This window comes from Xiphophorus maculatus, chromosome 1 (assembly GCF_002775205.1).
Source record: "Xiphophorus maculatus strain JP 163 A chromosome 1, X_maculatus-5.0-male, whole genome shotgun sequence".
Lineage (NCBI taxonomy): Eukaryota > Metazoa > Chordata > Actinopteri > Cyprinodontiformes > Poeciliidae > Xiphophorus > Xiphophorus maculatus.
Genome location: NC_036443.1, coordinates 9,620,952 through 9,639,469, shown reverse-complemented (window position 1 = coordinate 9,639,469; position 18,518 = coordinate 9,620,952). Strand labels below are relative to the sequence as shown.

General features: G+C 36.9%; 1 protein-coding gene across 1 annotated transcript in view; it reads left to right on the top strand.

Annotated features, from left to right (window-relative positions):
* Window positions 1-18,518, top strand: part of sema3g (semaphorin 3G) — a 64,482-nt gene that overhangs the window by 18,970 nt on the left and 26,994 nt on the right. The window contains exons 2-4 of the mRNA XM_014469164.2: window positions 1,581-1,741; window positions 9,086-9,145; window positions 15,754-15,873. Of these exons, the coding sequence (XP_014324650.1) occupies window positions 1,581-1,741; window positions 9,086-9,145; window positions 15,754-15,873 (341 nt within the window). The remainder of the gene's footprint in view (window positions 1-1,580; window positions 1,742-9,085; window positions 9,146-15,753; window positions 15,874-18,518) is intronic.

The following is an 18,518-nucleotide window of genomic DNA, read 5'->3' as shown; positions in this document are numbered from 1 at the left end:
CAGGATTTGGATTTTTTTTTTAATGGGAGCAACTTGTGTAATCAACTCTTCCACGCAGCTCGCAGATATGCTTTCCCTAATGTTGCCCCATTTCAAGGGAAATTAAACAGTGGTAACAGATTTGATGCTAAGAAGCAATATAACAAAGATAACATTGACCAAACAACTTTCTCTACTTTTTGTGCAATGTTTACTTTTACAAGTCTCTATACCTGCATTTACCTTGTGATAATTGGTGGTGGCTGGAGAGACTCTTCCAAATGAGCCGCTTGCACAGAGGTACAAGGCAGACTGCTAATGCACTAAATCAAATGTTTTAAAACAAGCTAATTGATGGGAAATAAATAAATAAAATAATATGAGCCTACAGCGAAGGTTTGATGTCTCTGGACCTTTGTGAGGCTGAGAAATGGAGATCTCTACTAAAAACAGATCCGCAGTGACGGACAAGGTGTGACGGGGTCTTCGAGCTTCTCTCTGTCAATATGCTTTGCTGAGTGCTGAGTGACTCGAGCCCCATTTTCACAATCCCCGTGTTTGCATGAGCATGTTTGCCTGGGTGTATTGGGTTGAGCGAGCGAGTGGTACAGATGAGTGATGAGAGATGGGCAGAAAGTCGATTCAGACCCGCATCTCCGTCAGCGGGGCTTTGACAGTCACTTGACATCTTCTCACGCGCAACTTTTTTCTCCTCATGTCTTCACCTTGACAAAAAGAGAAGGAGTCAAAATGTTAAGGAGAAGAGGCAAGCCGAAAAGATGAGATAGACACAGATGTGAAACATGTGTTAAAAAGTGTTTAAGGGCTTCACTGTATGGTTGATGCAATATGAAATGCTAGATTTTAAATTATTATTTGTGTTGTACATAAATGACAGATATTAACTTTAAAACAAAAAGACTTGTGGATGATTGGAAGATGTTGTTTTACTGACACTACATGTTGGCATTGTATATGTCTACTCTCACACTCTGGAACATGACAACTGAAAAATGAAGTTGCAGTACCCTGACTGAACTTGCATACTTGGGAAGAAAATGCAAACTCTATACAGAAAGCTGGGATTTGGTTTGCAAAGCAACAGCACTTACATATTTAATGGAAACAGTCACCTGATAAGTATCTATTTTTATTTAATGCACACTTTTTGTCTTAGGATTTAAATTAGACTATTTTGATGGCTCTGAAAAAAGAGTGTTTGATTGTGGTAGGACCAAGGGAAATATGTTACATTTGGTAGTTGAAGTATAAAGGTAGTATAAAAATAAATGGGGAAATATGAAAAAAATAAGACATGATATAAGAGGACCATCTGGAAATTGTTTCAGTGCTTGATACTTAACTTCTTAACCCCAAAACTAAGATGCATCATATGCTGAACTGTTAGATAATTGCATCCATGTTTCCTTGCAAAAGCTGAGAGCATGTTTGTGTTCCAAACACTGTGATGAGAGCAGGAACTGATGCTTGGGAAAACTCTTCATGTGGTGAAATGTGTCCCTCTGTCCTTCAACAGGGACAACAAAACAACAAACCGTGTCACTCCAGCTAACTTATTTTCTTCTCTGCTCTCTCTACAGACCTGCTGTCCACCAACAGGTCGTCCATCTTTAGCGGCCATGACGGCCAGCTCTCACTCAGCGCTGTCCTTCTTGATGAGTACCGTGATCGGCTCTTTCTGGGAGGTAAAGATGTCCTGTACTCTCTCATGCTGAGTCCCGTCAGCAGTGAATCCAAAGAGGTGAGGTTTCAGTATGCTTTAGACAGTTTGTGTTGAGAATATTTTTGTTCATATCAAGTTTTCTGTTGTAAAGATTGACATAGTATTGCATATTTAATACACATTGAGTCACTTATTTATAAAAGTTGCAGTCATTCTGCAACTGGTCTCACTCTGTAGAATGATGATATAAGGGTAATGAGACACTGTGGGTTTAGTATTTTTTCCCCCCCAGAACTGTTCTTCTATACAGAACATCTGTTTAAGTGAACTCTGCTATAAATCATGCACAAATAGGGAGTGGTGGGTCAACCCCGAGCAGACATATCATTTAATATTAGTGCAGTTGCATCATAGGTAAAATGTGGAAAATATTAAACATAATTCAACAAAAGATCACTTTACAGATAAACAGCAAAGGATGGCAGAATCCCAGATTCATGGTAAATTTATTGTTGTCCATCAATCCCTCCTTTGCTCTGTTTACCATATAAACATTGTATATCTTAGCATTATGTTATTTTACTCTATGAATAGTTACCTTCTAGCCAATTCTATGTCAAATTTTATGTTTTCTCCTGATGCCTGAACACCTGTAAAGGGGAAGCTCCTCATAAATCATTTCAGTAGTTATTATTGTTATATACTAACAGCAAAGATACAAGGAAGGTTAAACTATGTAGCAGATCTTCTTCTAAAAAGAGTCTGGATGTTTAAATATTCATCATATATTACATAATCATGTATTCAAACTAACAAACTGTTGTCAAGCCAATCCTAAAGTCAAAGCCGTACAGTAATGTAACATTTTTGCATGAATGTGAAAAGTTTTCCAACAAAAAACTTTTGAAATGTTTTCAAATTCCTTGAACGTCAAGAAAAACTTTAATGTATTTTACTGAAATTGTATCTGATAGCTCAGTGCAAAGTATTGCATAATAGGAAGTGGAGAAGTAACATCAAGTTTAACCACACTTGACATTGGATAAAGAGTAAGCAGGGATAATGTTCTATGAATGCTCTTTTTACACCAAAACCGAAAAGATGTGGTGCTGTAGTTGCAGGTGTAGGTGGATCTGAATTGTTGACTCAGAGATCCTGAATACAAAATGCATGCAGCACTTTTCAAATTTTTCAAATTTCTGAAATTATTGAACTCATTGGGAAAACCATGTATCCTTTTCTTTCAGCTTCATTCGTCTGTCACACAAAATCCCATAAAAATACCTTAAAACCTGTGGTTGTAACGTGACAAATTATGACAAATTTCATGTAGAAATTTTGTATGTATGCAAGAAAATGAAAATCAAGTAACAAGCCACAGATGTCCTACTTGTAAAAAGCCCTCAAGAGGTGAAGATTAGTGGATTAAACTCTGTCAGATCAGAGTTTAAGTTTTTCAAACTTTTTAAAATAATAAAATTTATGAATCATGTATATTATGACACATGTTATACAAATACTGCAGTAAGTGATTCAAAACCCATGTTAGATGGTTTTCTTTATCTAATATAATTTATTTCATGGATGAGTAAATAAAACTGTGCTGAGGTACTACTGGTGGAGTCCTGAAACTTGTACTGAATAGCATGCAAGTCTTTTTTATTTTTATTGGAAGACTAAGTCCTCAGGGAAATTGATGAGTTCAGTGTAAAACAAGATTTAATTTCACCAGCATGTGCTTCCAGACTGGTTGAAGGGAAAATGTGCTGCATATGTTACATGTCTTCATACTGTACCTTACAATAGTGCAGCCTTTACATATGTTCCATAAATGGTTTGTGGTGAACAAAGGTAACTTTTTAAAACGGATATCCCCACTGCGCTCCTGAAAGCAGCAGAAACAACAGATGCATGAGCGTGAATGTTCACTTTTTGACAAGTAAAAAAACGTCTTGACTGACACAAACCGAATGTGTGAGTAGAGAAGTGAAATACACTGAAAAGTATATATCACGTACTTATGTCTGCCTCCTGATTTGTCTCTCAGTCCACAGTGAATTCACAAATATTAGAAAACACTCATGTTTTAAAAGTTATCAACATTACCTTCTAAAAAAGGAAATTTATAATCAGTTGGGGAGCTGGCCTATAATCTACTTGTACTTTAAGTAATATCAAAGCATTACTACCAATGAAACATTGTTTTTTCATAATCCAAGATGTTCAGCAATGTTGCTAGGAGATATCAAATTTCCACTTGCTGCCACTTCTTGCCTGTTACGAGAAGTTAGAACCACAACATAGTAACATTTTAAAACCACCGTATGTAACTGCTTCAAAAGTTATTGTGTTGTTATCCATTTATTGACTTTTGTCATGTGGCTGTCATTTCAGGAGCTAGTTAATGTTTGGTACTTTCATTGTTATACATAAAGATGTTGCTTTAACAATGGCAAAAATGTGGAAAAAGAAAATTATTCACTAATTCAAAGTCACTAAATTCCCATATCATAATTTCCATGAAAACCAAAATATATCATGTAAATCAATGAAAATGTTTATTTGATATAGTCCATTTCATCAGTGTTATAATGTACACAGTGGTATTTAATATAATACCTTTGGTTATTGCAGCATAAATAACATGTTCAGTCTTTCTTTCCTGCATGGGCCTGGAATCGGGACTGGCTGTCACAGACGTTTTATATGTTTCCACGTTCAGACAACTCGTTTATTTTGCCCAGTGTTTGGTTACGTGTGCTGAATAGTGTGAACTGTGCTACCTTGGTGATTCTCGTGATGGCATCTGTTCTGGCTCACTTAGCGTTGCTCAACTCAACAGGAATCCTTTCGGTGTGAAAGCAATACAGAGCTGGAACTGGTGTGTTGATAAAAGCAGAGGGCGTGTTGAAAGTTAAAGTCTCTCCTTGGAGGACCGCATTTCTTATTTCTTGAGTGAGTTTTAATGGTCTTAGTCTTCCAGTCCAATATTTAAAACAAACAACATCGTACCACTGTTGGAACTTTGTTCATTACAGATTTGGGTTTGGTTTTAACCCAAAGGAAAAGGATATGCTTAGTTTGTGCAATTTGGTCCCAGCTTTTGACAAAACTTAATGTCAGTTTTCTTTTTCTTGGGATGAGATTTATGCCTACTTTGTTGTATCTTATTTGCAAATGGAGTTCATTAAAGCATTGCCAATTATCATGGCTCTAATCTTGGCTGAAAGTTAAAGTATTGTTTCTGGATCTACTGATCTTTGGGTAATTTATTTACAGCAGCAGATTAAAGTCAAAGGACCGCGTGTTTTCATGACTTGTTTGTGTCTCACCCTGGAAAGTTGCCAGTAGTTTAAAAAGATTGTCTTTTATTTATACATTTTAAAGATTAAAGAACTACTTGAAATCAAACGGCATGCTTTGGAGCCAGAAGCAAAGCATGATGAGAGCTAGAGCAGCAGGTGAAGGGTGGCTGGCCTCCTGAAGCGTGCAAACCCAGAGATTTAGACAATGGATTGAATATTGCAACACAATGACTTGGACCCCTGGGACCTAAAATTGGGGCCGGGTGTATTTTAGCAGTATAACAGTATCAGTAAATCGTGCCAGGTCAGAGCTTGTAGTGATGCAATGACGTACACACACATTAGTATGGAATATTCTGGATCATGCCAAATAAAGATCTTTAGAGAGCTGACTCATTTGGTTCCACCTCAATTTTTAACTTCATTTCATTCAACATAAAACATATCATCCCTAATGATGGTTCAGTTTTAGAAAAAAAAGCATCTGCTCATAAAGGAAGATTGGATGTTTAAGAGAATATCCAATCCTTTAATAATAAGATGGAACTGTCTGACCAAGGTTATGTTAACTTTGCCATATTAGATTACAGCATAATCAAGATCTCCCAGTTTCTATACAGAATTTGAGTGAAAGTTGACATTTGCCAAATATGTTTCACGTTCAAAGAGATGTATGATAAAGTAAAGCATGGAGATATGCTGCACCATTCAAATATTACAATTCAAATATTATAATTCAGACTGATTTACAGAAAATTAGAGAAACAGAGGTTTTTGAAGACTAGTGTGGTGTGACCCATTTTCTGTCAGCAGTATTTTGGATGAACTGCAGCTGCCTGTAAAGACGCCATCACTGTAATCTAATCTAAGGGTTCTATTGAAAACCCTAAATTCTGTCAATGTTTTAAGTGTAAGATTAAAGTGTATTCTGTTTAAGGATTAAACTTTATGAGAATATCAAATTTAATTTTGTCTTGATAATGATACATGTCTTGCATACTTTCAGGTTTGTCAGCCTCGTTCAGTTTAATTGAGCCTTGATCTTTAACGATGTATTTTGAAACCAAAAATAATGATTTCTTCACTTTCTCCATAAGGATGGATGGGTCTGTCCAGCTTAAATAAACCCATCCATTTTCTGTTCACCCTTGTCCCTAATGGGGTCGGGATGGATGCTGGTGCCTATCTCCAGCTACGTTCCGGGCGAGAGGCGGGGTTCACCATGGACAGGTCACCAGTCTGTCGCAGGGCAACACAGAGACATACAGGACAAACAACCATGCACACTCACACTCACCCCTAGGGAGAATTTAGATAGACCAATTAACCTAACAGTCATGTTTTTGGACTGTGGGAGGAAGCCGGAGTACCCGGAGAGAACCCACGCATGCACAGGGAGAACATGCAAACTCCATGCAGAAAGACCCCGGCCGGGAATCAAACCCAGGACCTTCTTGCTGCAAGGCAACAGTGCTACCAACTGCGCCACTGTGCAATTTTTGGTTAAATTTGTAATTATTAAATTACATAAACCTAACCTCAGCTCAGTCTAAATCTTTTTTTTTTTTACATTTCTCACCATAAAATAATTTTTACAGTTTCACAAATTTGCAATATCACTGCAGCTGAGGCCGCTAAGCATTGTCATAAAATTACTGAAACAATCATTTGGAAAACCATGTACATTTTCTCTGTTTAGTTTTATATAAAATTATTTTTTTAGACAAAGATTTCTAAATTATTGATAGTTGAGACTGACTACCAGAAACATGTTTTTAAGGACACCACTTTGTTAAACGGATATGGTAGATATTATCCTGGCCATGACCTTCCTGTGCAATTCCTCTTGGAAAAAGTTCTCGCTTTCATCACAATCTGGACTCGCACTCCTTAACTCAGATTGTCTCTGGACGATTTTTGACCTGACCAATCAGTGAACAGAAAGAGAAGTGTGAACAACAGCATCAATTTTCTGTGACGTTTTAGTTTGCCTGTAGTTTTAACAATGACAGCAGAGGAAGCGGAGGAAGCCGTTCGGTCCGTGTCGGCCACTTTTCCAAATGTTGAATTAACATTTAACAGTCGCCTTGTTCGGGTCAGCACTGCTCTCTTTGCAGTGGAGGACAGTTGCTTACATTGCAGGCAATTTGTGGAAAGCCTCTTAACGTTGAACTAGCACATTACATACGTCACGGCCGAATGGATAAAATATAAAACCTCAACACAGTCCACACCTCCAGGAAGCAATCGTTTCTCAATAGTCCAGATCCTCTGGACTGGGCTATTGATTCTTGCCAGGCTGGGTCAGTGAGGTTCCTCTTGCTTTTCAGTTTTCACATTATTAATACAAATAAAACATAAAGTATAAATGATTTATGCCATTTTGGGTGGATGCTTTTAGTTATTCTGATTTACACCAAGTCCACTGGGAGGATTTTGGTGATTTTGAAGTTTATGTCAGAATATATACAGTGTGCTTTACAGTTTTACTGCTGACATGAAATCCATGTGTAATTGGTACAAGAAGAGAATGTGGTTCAGCTTTGAGGCCAGCAAGGCACTTTACTGCTTCTGATTCATTCTCACTCTGTCCCTATAGCTACGGCAGGAGCCCTAAACACATGCACATGTTCTCCATGCATATTCTGGAGTCAGTGAGCCAACCTAACGCAAGTCTGGATCATTTGTTTTTTCCCCTCTGGTTGCTTTTATCTCAGCTAGCCAAAACAAAGGCAGTTTCCTACTAGACCAGACCAATGCTTATTGTCTTTAGAAGTCGGTACAAAACAACAGTTTTACCCACGTCACTGAACATCAACAGAGGCAGGCCTGGACGTTTCTTTTTAGAAACAGCAAGTATTAATACAACATTTGCAGACAGCAGTGGAAAGAATAGTCTCAGTGTCTTGGGTACAGTTTTCATTTCACACACGTCACCGAGAATCCAACAGATTTTCTCATTCATGCCTCTTGGACCGTTACAGTGGGAATCTAAATGAAAAAAGAATAGAAAATCCTGCTTTATATCTGCATGGTTTTTTTTAAACAGATTTGTCATATTTAGTGTATTTTGAGAATAGTTTTGATTCTTGTTACACAGTTTCTCAACCTTATCCATACTCTTGAACAAAAAAAGGGAAATTCAATAATCTTCACATACCAGGGAGCAACAGCATTTGTCAACAGAAAAAAATCCTGGACATGAGATCATAATACAGGTTTAATGTTTGTTTGAAAAGAACCCCGTATTACTAAAGATGGGTGTGAAAACCGAACAGAATTTAATAAGACCCTTAAAAAACTTTATTGCTTCGTCTGAAATTACATCAGTTTCAAGCCTGCAAATTTTATGTACCATTTTCAAATATTACCTCAGTAGTACTATAAAGCTTTGGCTTGTCTGCCATGAAGTTCCCCCTTTGCTCATTAAAAATCTTATGTATGTGACATACTTAGTAAATTGCTCTTGATTTATCTGAAGTTTAATCTTTTTGGATAATAATTTCCATTTAATGATACTAACGCTGAGTACATGTTTGTTTTGTTTACCAGAAAGTTGCGGTGAAGCAGTCAATTGATGGTAATTGATTGATTTACCATCAATTAGAAATTGCTTCCCCAAAGCAATTACATTTTGCTATATTGTCAAATAAAATGAAATGAAATATAATTTCACTGTTATGAGGCTACTAATTGGGCTGCACAGTGGCGCAGTTGGTAGCACTGTTGCCTTGCAGCAAGAAGGTCCTGGGTTCGATTCCCGGCCGGGGTCTTTCTGCGTGGGTTCTCTCCGGGTACTCCAGCTTCCTCCCACAGTCCAAAAACATGACTGTCAGGTTAATTGGTCTCTCTAAATTCTCCCTAGGTGTGTGTGTGTGCATGGTTGTTTGTCCTGTATGTCTCTGTGTTGCCCTGTGACAGACTGGCGACCTGTCCAGGGTGTACCCCGCCTCTCGCCCGGAACGTAGCTGGAGATAGACACCGGCAACCCTCCCGACCCCATTAGGGACAAAGGATGAACAGAAAATGGATGGATGGATGGAGGCTACTAATTATCCAATTCTGTTTTTCTCTTACTTTCATCCTAAATGTCCCTTTGGTTTGTCTTCCTTCACAGATCTACTGGCCCCCGTTACCTGGAAACAGAGAAGACTGCGTTCAGACAGGGAAGGAACAGGTAAGCACTTCTTCTCTTTTCAACTTCTTTTAAAAAATTGCAGGTTGTAAAAGTATTAAAACACCTGGAGCTTTTCCACATCTTTCCATGTCACAACCACATGGTCAATGGATTTTATTAGGTTTAATGTGGAAAAAAACAACACAAAGTGGTGTGTAATTGTCTTGAGTAAAACATTTAAACATAATGAGTCTTCAATATCCCAGTCAAGCATTCAAGGTTTTAACTTCACCCAGATTACAAATAAGTGTTTAATTTTCTGTTAATCTAAAACTACAGCTTTCTGGCCTCTAAAGTATTCCTAAGGAACAGTTATATTTAAGAAACTAGTTTACCTAATAGAGAAAACAAACTTGGGGCTTAACAATTATTGTAAGGTCTCCAGTATCTCCCAATGCTATATCTTGCAAATGTGCTGTAATTATGTGTAAAAGATTTGAACCACCTCTACTTTCTTTACTTTGATTTCCAACATGCATACTTTATTGGAATGTTCCCAGTAGTTCCCAGATTCTCCTAAGATTTTTAACAACCTTTTTTGTTAACAGTATTGCTATTTATTTTCACATTTCACAGATTTTTCACTAAATTACTGCTCCGTACTTGGACCTTCTCATGGCAGCATGATGTGCACTATTTCAACTAGGAAGTAATGGTAGATGACGCTCGCAAGAACAAGACAAGATTTCAGCAATACTATTTAGGAAAGTTTAAGTTTTTAGGTTGACACAGGGTGAATATTTCACAATTCTCAAACTAAGCGTTTCAAAACTAGGTTAGATCTAGAACATGACCCAAACGTCGGTGACCTCTGGTATAATTATGTATGGAACTCGATAACTGCTAGGCAGACTTTTGTGAAAGCCATCAAAGTGTTGCAATATCTAGTGTCATGTGTTGCTCCTCTGCAGAGTAAAGCTCTGTGCGGTTGTTATGTCATAAACATTAAATAAAACAAATGAATGTAATGGGAAACATGCTAAAATGTAAAAAATCTGAACTCCATTAACTTGTGGAGCTGCAAAAAAATATTGGTGCAAATAAAATCCAGAGTAAGTTTCAGAATTGTTTTGGAAACAAAATTCTTACAACTATTTTATTTTATTTTTTTTAGTCGCACAGTGAATGCACGCTGAATGAGTTATAAAAATAATGAAATTTTTGCAACTTCTTGCTCTCAAACAAGAAGTGTGACGGGCATCGCATCTGGAACGAGTTAGACTTTGTGTGTCCTCTGTGCTTTCACATATAAGTTATAAGCTTTGTTTGAAGTGGCAGGTGTCTAGGGTGTCTTACAGCAGTTTTATTGTGCATTTCTCATATGCTGTTCACAGGACTCATGTAGGAGAAGATGCGTATGTGTGCAGAGGAGGTGCAACACTTTATCAGAGAAGTCAAAAGGCTGTGCATGTCGATGTCTTTCTGCATTCCTTCACAAATGCTGTTTTTGTCAGTTGTTTGGTTTTAAACTGAGTGAAAGGGTTTCAGACACCAAACACTGACAGATTCACGCTGGTCTACTTGTGTTATGGCCCGTCTGTTGGCTGTGCACGTCTAATACAGACAGAAGGAAGGTTGAAAGGTGAAAGGTCTTCACCTTGTTCTGTTTTACGTTTGTGTTTTGTGATGTAAAAGAGATATTTGGAGTCTTACATGGCACTAAGAGTATACAAAACGTTGGTCTGAGTGCTAATAGTAGGTTTAAACATATATTTAAAATATTTAAAACATGTACATGCATTTATGTACATAAAAAAAGTCAGCGGCATAAAAAGCAGGGGCGTGGCTTTGGCATCCAAGTCAAAACCTCACAGCTGCCACAATCATTAATCACTGCTGAGACAAATAAATACCGGGCAGAGGGAAGGCATTTGGTGACTTCAGCTAAACTTGTTCTGCCTTGTTCTCCCTGTTCCATTTCTTTCCATTTCATTGATTTGCATGTTACTCTTGGAAGCTGACTGAAAATGTGTTGGGCACATATTCCTTTCCCTAGCGGAGAAAATTAGACACGTAATGCAATGTAGTACCTACCCAAATGTAATATTGCAATGTTTATAAGCCATGACATTTAATTAAAAAAACAAAAACATTAGAGAAAGTCTGTTATTGCTTATATATAATAAAATCTTTTAGTGAAAACACTATTGTTGTCTGTAATCCAATCATTTCTATGGTAAAACATCACAGAAAAGCTGCTACATTGTGTTCCCTCTTTGGGTGATGTGTGGTAGAAAAATGTCTTTTGGGTAAATGCCTCTTCACCGGAGTTAGAAGTTGGCAATTATAATATTCATATTCATGTTATTGGGGGCAGGAGCGATTATTATGATAAGAAATATGTATCATAATAACAAGAACCTTGCGTTCTGCATGGATGCATGTGTTCTCTCTCCAGCTACTCCAGCTTCTTCCCACACTGCAGAAATATGAACGTTAAGATTTGGTGATGGCTGTGGTCATAAACTGTTTATTTGTCTATGTGTTTGTTTGTATCTCAAAGAATCAGTTGTGCACAGCTGGTCAATTCAGTGCAATATTTCTTCAGATCCAAAAATGCAGAAAAATACATAATCGTTGACTTGTGTTGCCAACAGTAGTTATCCTGGTCATTGAGCGAAACCGTTAGCAAAGCCCAGCGGTTACCCATGTTCCAAGTTGTGTGTGAGTACCTTACTGTTGTACGAGTCAAATTCTTACCAGCAGGCCTTTCATAAGGAGAGGTGGACCATGGTAGTGACTTTTAAGAAATGTCCTCAGGTAGTTTTATACAGTACATTTAGATATGTACAAATAAAATGTTGAATTTTAGACGCACAAATTCTAAAGTCTGTTTACAAACTAATGCTGAAAAAGCTGACCTGTGGTCTTTGCAGAAGCTTTTCTCATTGTTTCTCTCTTTAGAGTTACTAGAAAACAAGATTGTAGCTATTATTACAAATGGTAAATAAAACTCTTTAGCCTGCTCAACTGAGTTTTTCTTTACTAAAATTACTATTTGTATGGTAACACAATAGGGATAGTTATGAATGTTGGAAAAAATGATCTCATTCTATGTTGAGAGACTTTCCTGCCATGACTCCAGCCCTCTCTGGAAATGCATCATTTCAGACTTAAATAGCTGTAGAAACCAAACAACTGGATGGTCTAGTTCATCCAGCAATGTTGCTGTCCAAGCCTTACTCACACATGTATAACTTTTATGTATTTGTTTTTATGCTTCTTGTTAGCATTACAGAATCAATCTTATTTTCTATCCCATGTTGTTTACACTCCAAATCACTCTGTATGTGTATGTGGATAAAATTCTCTCTCATTGACTTGTTTACTATTCGTACGTTTTTCAGGCAGCCAGAACCTCTGGGACTAAGAATTTCATTAATGACGAAAAAGGAACAGTTTTACCTCGCAGCGGCGATTAAAAAAATTTCAGCATTTTTCCTGTTGCATTGACATTTTGAAAATGAGCACAGCATTGTTGCTTGCAAAACTGTTTTGCCAATAAAAAACCATAAGGTTGCCCAGAATGAGAGATTTGCTCGATAGAAAACCTCCTATTAATTAGCAATAATTGATCAACTGAATTAGTCTATATTGTGTTACAACTACGACTGATTTGAACAGTTTTTAATTGGATGTGAATATAACTATATGATTGGATGCTATGTAGCTAAGTGTTGAACTTAAACTCATTTGCCTTCAAATTACTTTGGTGGGAATTGTTGATAGTATATAAGTAAACTGGATTAAAGTAAATGATTAAAATATTTCTTGGTTTTACATTAATATGCTGAAATGTTCTAAACATTGGTAAAGGATAGGATGAAATGCAACCAAAGATGCAGATTTCAGATGTTGAATTGAGTGTTATATCATTAAATTACAGCCCAGGTAACTGGCTATACAGTTTCGGTGACGGATTTTGGTATATTTTCTAAAGCACTCTGTTCTTTCTGTGGAAGTTTGTAAAAAAAAAAAGATAACATAGTGTCTATTGAGCAAGAGTTCAGCATGGAACAACCTCTGCCGTTTCTCATAGTTGCCACAAAGTCTTTAAAGACATGCACCTTAATTGTCAATGTGCTGTCATGTATGCAAATTGAATCTTGGTTTAGTCTTTGTTTGTTTTTTTTTCTTGTTTGACTTTAGTACTGTAACACTGTTTGCAAGATCACTGGATTAGTTAGTCAAACTTCCACAAAATGATTGAATGTGGCCAGACAGTTGGGTTTCGTCAGCAATGAGGTTGCCATGTAACCTCACTACACACTGACTCTTTGCCTGCTCTTTGCCATCCAAAACAATTAAGCTCACTATTGCTTCACTGCCGTTTTATATCTGGATCTCCACGCAGCACTGTGAACTCATACGGATCTACACTTCTACCAGAGTAAGATGGAATTACAGTAAAAAAAAATAAATGTACAGCAATTGTTTTACTGTTTTTAGACATCAGGGGATGAACTTTTATTGTGTTCACATGTAACTGCACTTTTGAGTGATTGATGGAAACACATTTTCTTCCTTTTTCATGCTGTAAATTGCAAAGGCCTGGGGAAACCTACTTGACAATATGATATTATTCATATTTATTTATGATAATGATTGAAATGGCAAAAAAGGAATAAAACAATGTCTTGGATACAACATTGTTCTTGTTAGAACTATTATTCATGCCAATGTGGTTTTTGTGGGCAACATAAAAAAAATGTAGCATGTATGTCTGTGCAGGAATATTTGTGGTCACCCAAATCTTTCCTAATAATCAGAGCTAAATAAAAGGAACATTGCTGGCCTTTGTCTTCACCAGATATTTATGCTGTAATTTTCAATTCTGGCCAGAAGAGTTGAGAGTTGAGTGTGTTAGAAATCAAACCACTTCATTTTTTGCTGAACCACCCTTCCTCTGCTGCCACTTCTTCTCTGAAAGACCACACAGAATTGTAATACCCCAAATCCCTGAGTGGAAGGCTGGAGACATATTTCAGCTTTTCAACATTTCATTCCACGTTTTGGTCTCCAAGGCACCTAAGATTTCTAAGACAACTTTCTTGCTGAACATGAGGCAGATTTACGCATGTTGGGTCCACTCAGCTCAGTGGGATTTTGTGCATCCTGTTGCAAAACACAAAGTGAAATCCAATGTTTTCTTCTTTGGTTGACAGACCATCAGTGTCAAAGCTTTTTTGACACTCAACCTAAACGGCTTATTGTGCATTTTGAAATGCATGGTTGCATTACTAATTGTAAGCATCAATTTCCTCATGTACTAGAGAAATGTTCCTGAAGATTTCCAAATCAACAAGTCAAAGGTAGAATCTCAAATGTCTCCTTTGCATTTTTTCTCTGCACATGTTTTATTTAAAATATCTAAAATTAGTTGAAAGCCACAGTCAGAATGGATCTCTTTTTATCCAAAGAAAAAGTAAAAATAAGCTAAATGTAATGATAGTACTTTTATACATAATTACATTAAAAATGGAATAAACTGTAATTGTAACCAGTTGTGTTTCAAAGGGAACTTTTAAACATGAAAATCTGTTTTTACTCAAATGTAATTATTTTCAGTATGGAGAACACAAGTTCATTGTGTTTACTGTTTAAACGTATTTTGATTATAAATATTTTGGAACACACACACACACACACGAAGCGCATACTTGAGCAGTTGTGCTCAAATGAGTTTAATCTGCTTAACCTCAAGAAATGACAACTGGCAATTCAATTTCTGCTCAGTAGAAAACAACCTTTGGTCAGCTGCTGTTTTTATAGCTCCTCCATACTTACACATTCATCTGAATCCTTGTAGAAATATCATGGTACTTATATCCTTAGACAGAAAGCCTTTAGGTTCTGTTCTGCTGTGTCACTGATTTTTTATTTTTTTTATCTGAGCCTTTTGTCCATCACTTTTTTTTTTTTAGCCGTTTCAGGAAAATATTAACTTTTGAATCTTTTGTGATTTAGACTTCTGTCATTTTCTGTGTTTATGTGGCATTTTTGCTTTTCCAAAAACCTTTACAGGAAACTAAAATATTCTGCAGGCTGGATTGATTGTTTTCATTGGTCATATTTTATGAGGAAAAGTATGGACATATTTACGCTTGCACACAGGCATCCATTCTGTTTCTGAAGTTCTTTTGATATTTTCATAGATTTTTGTTTTTTGTTTTTTTTGCCAGTCATGGCTGCCATCCAAAATTCAATCCAAAATATGAGTAGTTGGAAAACTTTTAGATTTTATCAGATGACATTCTTCTTGGCCTTCACTGCAAACATATGCGATCAATAAGCCTCATTAAAAAAAAAAATCATTTAGGCCATGGAAATCAGCTTATCTGCATTTTGATGACAGTCACTATGATTTGATTTATTGTCTGGTTCTCCCTTTATTCTCCCAGATGTGTTTGTGTGCACAACAAAGCACTCTTTCATCATGCTTTTGGGCAGAAGTTTCCTGTTGATATACCATAAACATTTAGCCTCCTTTTTTATATGTTGCGAGCACTTAAGGGCTTTCTGCACTCAGACGCTTTAATGACATACTCATGTCAGAGATGTAAAAAAAAAAAAGAGCTTTAATTAGTCTGTGTGGATTTCTTTTGCAGACGGAGTGTGCCAACTTTGTTCGCCTCCTGCAGCCGTACAATCGCACTCACCTATTGGCCTGTGGTACCGGCGCATTCCAGCCCATGTGTGCCTTTATCTATGTGGGCCACAGAGGAGAGGTAAGTGGAGGAGTGGAGGAACGTTGTGCATCTGTTCTTTGTCTGGATGGATATAATCAAAACAACTTTGCACACACATGGAGCAACAAATAACAGGACTTTTGAGGAAGCCTATGACCTAAACACACAATCATGTTTAGGTGAATGCATGCTAAGCTGTACTACATCACATTATCCAAATGAACTTTAAATGTTAGCTTCAATAGAGAAGATAAAAGCACCAACATTTCCACAAAAATAGCAATCATGATTTTTGGGGTGAAGGATAGGGCTTTTAACACATTTTTACACTAAAAGGTCAAAGATTTGCTTCCTTTTTGATTAAATCAGCCTCTTTTATTTACACACTTTTCACAGTGCAGGTTCTCTATTCAGGGACAATACATACAAGGTACTGCAAGAGTGGACAGCTAAGAATAAAAATTATAGTTTGACCTTTTTTTGGTTTGTCTTTTTTTTTTTACATTTTTGGAAATAAAATCTGTGTTGTAATGTGAAGAGAACTGTAGAGTAGAGATCACCTCAGGATCTGATGGACTTAATTAACTTTGGCAAAGAGAACAAATATCTTTAACTCAAAGACGCATCAACAAAAGTATTTATATAAAATAATTGTAGCTTTATTTTTTTCTCACTTCAGTTGAATGGGAAATGTATCACATAAGGTAGGGAAAGGTTTTTTTCATGGTGTCATGTTTTTATATGAGAGAGGGAGTACATTGTAACATCACGTAATTTTATAGACATGTAGAAATATTTCATTAAAACTAAATCGTACCAAAACCACATCCCAAAATTCAAAAGTGAACAGAATATGGAGGACCTTTGCAGGAATAGACAAGGTCTTCCTGGCTCATCAAGCATACAATGAGTTTCCTATAATACTCAGAAGGATGTGAGAGGTTTATTTTTTTTTTTTTTTTTGCTACGCATGAAGTATTTATAGAACGGTTTTGGTGGTGCAACCTGGGGACACTTGGAAGTGGGAAAGGGAGAATAAGCATGGCACAGCATGAAATGTTGATCAGAGAATTTGAGGCTAGATTGGTTGCTTCATATAACCCAAAGTTGCAACATCAACAAAATTATTGTTACATTCTTGGCACCACAGCTGCTATGTGCATTGTGCTAGTGCGCAGGTTGCTGGGTGACTAAAGAAAGTGGTGATGTTTTATGTGGTCTGTGGATGCAAAACTATCTGCTATTGTATGTGGTGGTGAGTAAGAAAGAGTACAACAAATATTACATGCAGCAATTCATAAGGTTTAGGGTTGAACATCATTTCAGTTTCAGAGTGTTTCATAAAAACAGAGGCTTCAGAATGAAAGGACTCTTTCGTTGACAGTACGAAAGTGTCCTACAAATATATGCAAAGCTGAGGAAGAATTAATGAAACCTGAATGTGAATTTTTTGTCTTTTTCATCAACTGTGAAATATTTAGACTGAAAATGACCCATCTTAAGGGCAGCAGCTGATTGGTGCATATGAGATGATGTTTTACTCTTGGAAACTCTAGGCTAGCATAGCAAAGTCAAGTACAATGCTGCATTGTGTGTTGGATCAAATAATGGAATAGAAATATAATAAAACACAAAGGATTTCTAAGTGAGATATTTGGACAGTCTGAAGAATTACTGGGTGGCACTGAAGTGCTTCTGTTAGGGAAATGCTCTTGAAAGAAGTGTGTTTTGCTTCCAGTTTCCAAAAGGAAAAAGAAAAATAAACTGAGACAGACTGGGGGTCTGGGAACAAATCACTGGGGTCTCAACAGGCAGCTCTGGCATGAGTTTTGTTTAAGGGCGACTCAGCCACAGCATAACCCTCTCTATACATCTTTTTAACTGCACCGGCTGTCCCTCCTCGTATCCACTCGACTCACAGTCAAAGCCATATAAAGGACAAGAACCTATGAATGAAGCTATTAAAGCAATTCTGCATTTTGTTGTTTCAATTCAGTTTTTCACTCCTGTTACAACCCAGCAGGAGGGGGCCAAAATCTGGATTCAGAGAAGGGCTGGCTGACATTGGTAGAGCTGTGTAAGGGAAATTATTTTTTTCTTAAGTATTCAGTTAGTCATCCATGTGTGTGTTCCCTTTCTGGTACAGTTTTCCTTTTCACTTCCAATCTGTCATTTTCATTGTGGTTTCTACTTTGTGGATTTCAAGGAATAGTAGAAGAAAAACAAATCAGCAGAATCCCTGTAAGACTGGTAGGGCTTTCATGTAAAGGTTGGTTATCTGTTCAGAACCTTTAAAGTTTTAAACATTTTGTCAAAATTTGCATTACAGTTGAATGGAAACATGAGTGAAAGCTTCTACATTTTAAAAATGTATAGGCTTGTTTAATTATATGGGGAATGAAAGACACATAACAAGTATTTGTTTCAAATATTGCCCCCATTGTTCTTGGATGATGTACATATTATGCAGATTTCTGACACAAGTTCTTTCCATTTTTCTAGCTCTGTCCATCAGAGTGTGCATAAAAAGACTTGAATCTCACACTTCTTCGGCTGGGCTAACTATCTCTCTCTCGAGCTTGTGTGTGGGCGTGTGTGTGTTACTCCAACAGTAAGTCTAGTCCTCTCAGGTAGTGGATTCTGTCAATTTGTGGTACTTTATTAATCTAGAGGAAATTGTGAGG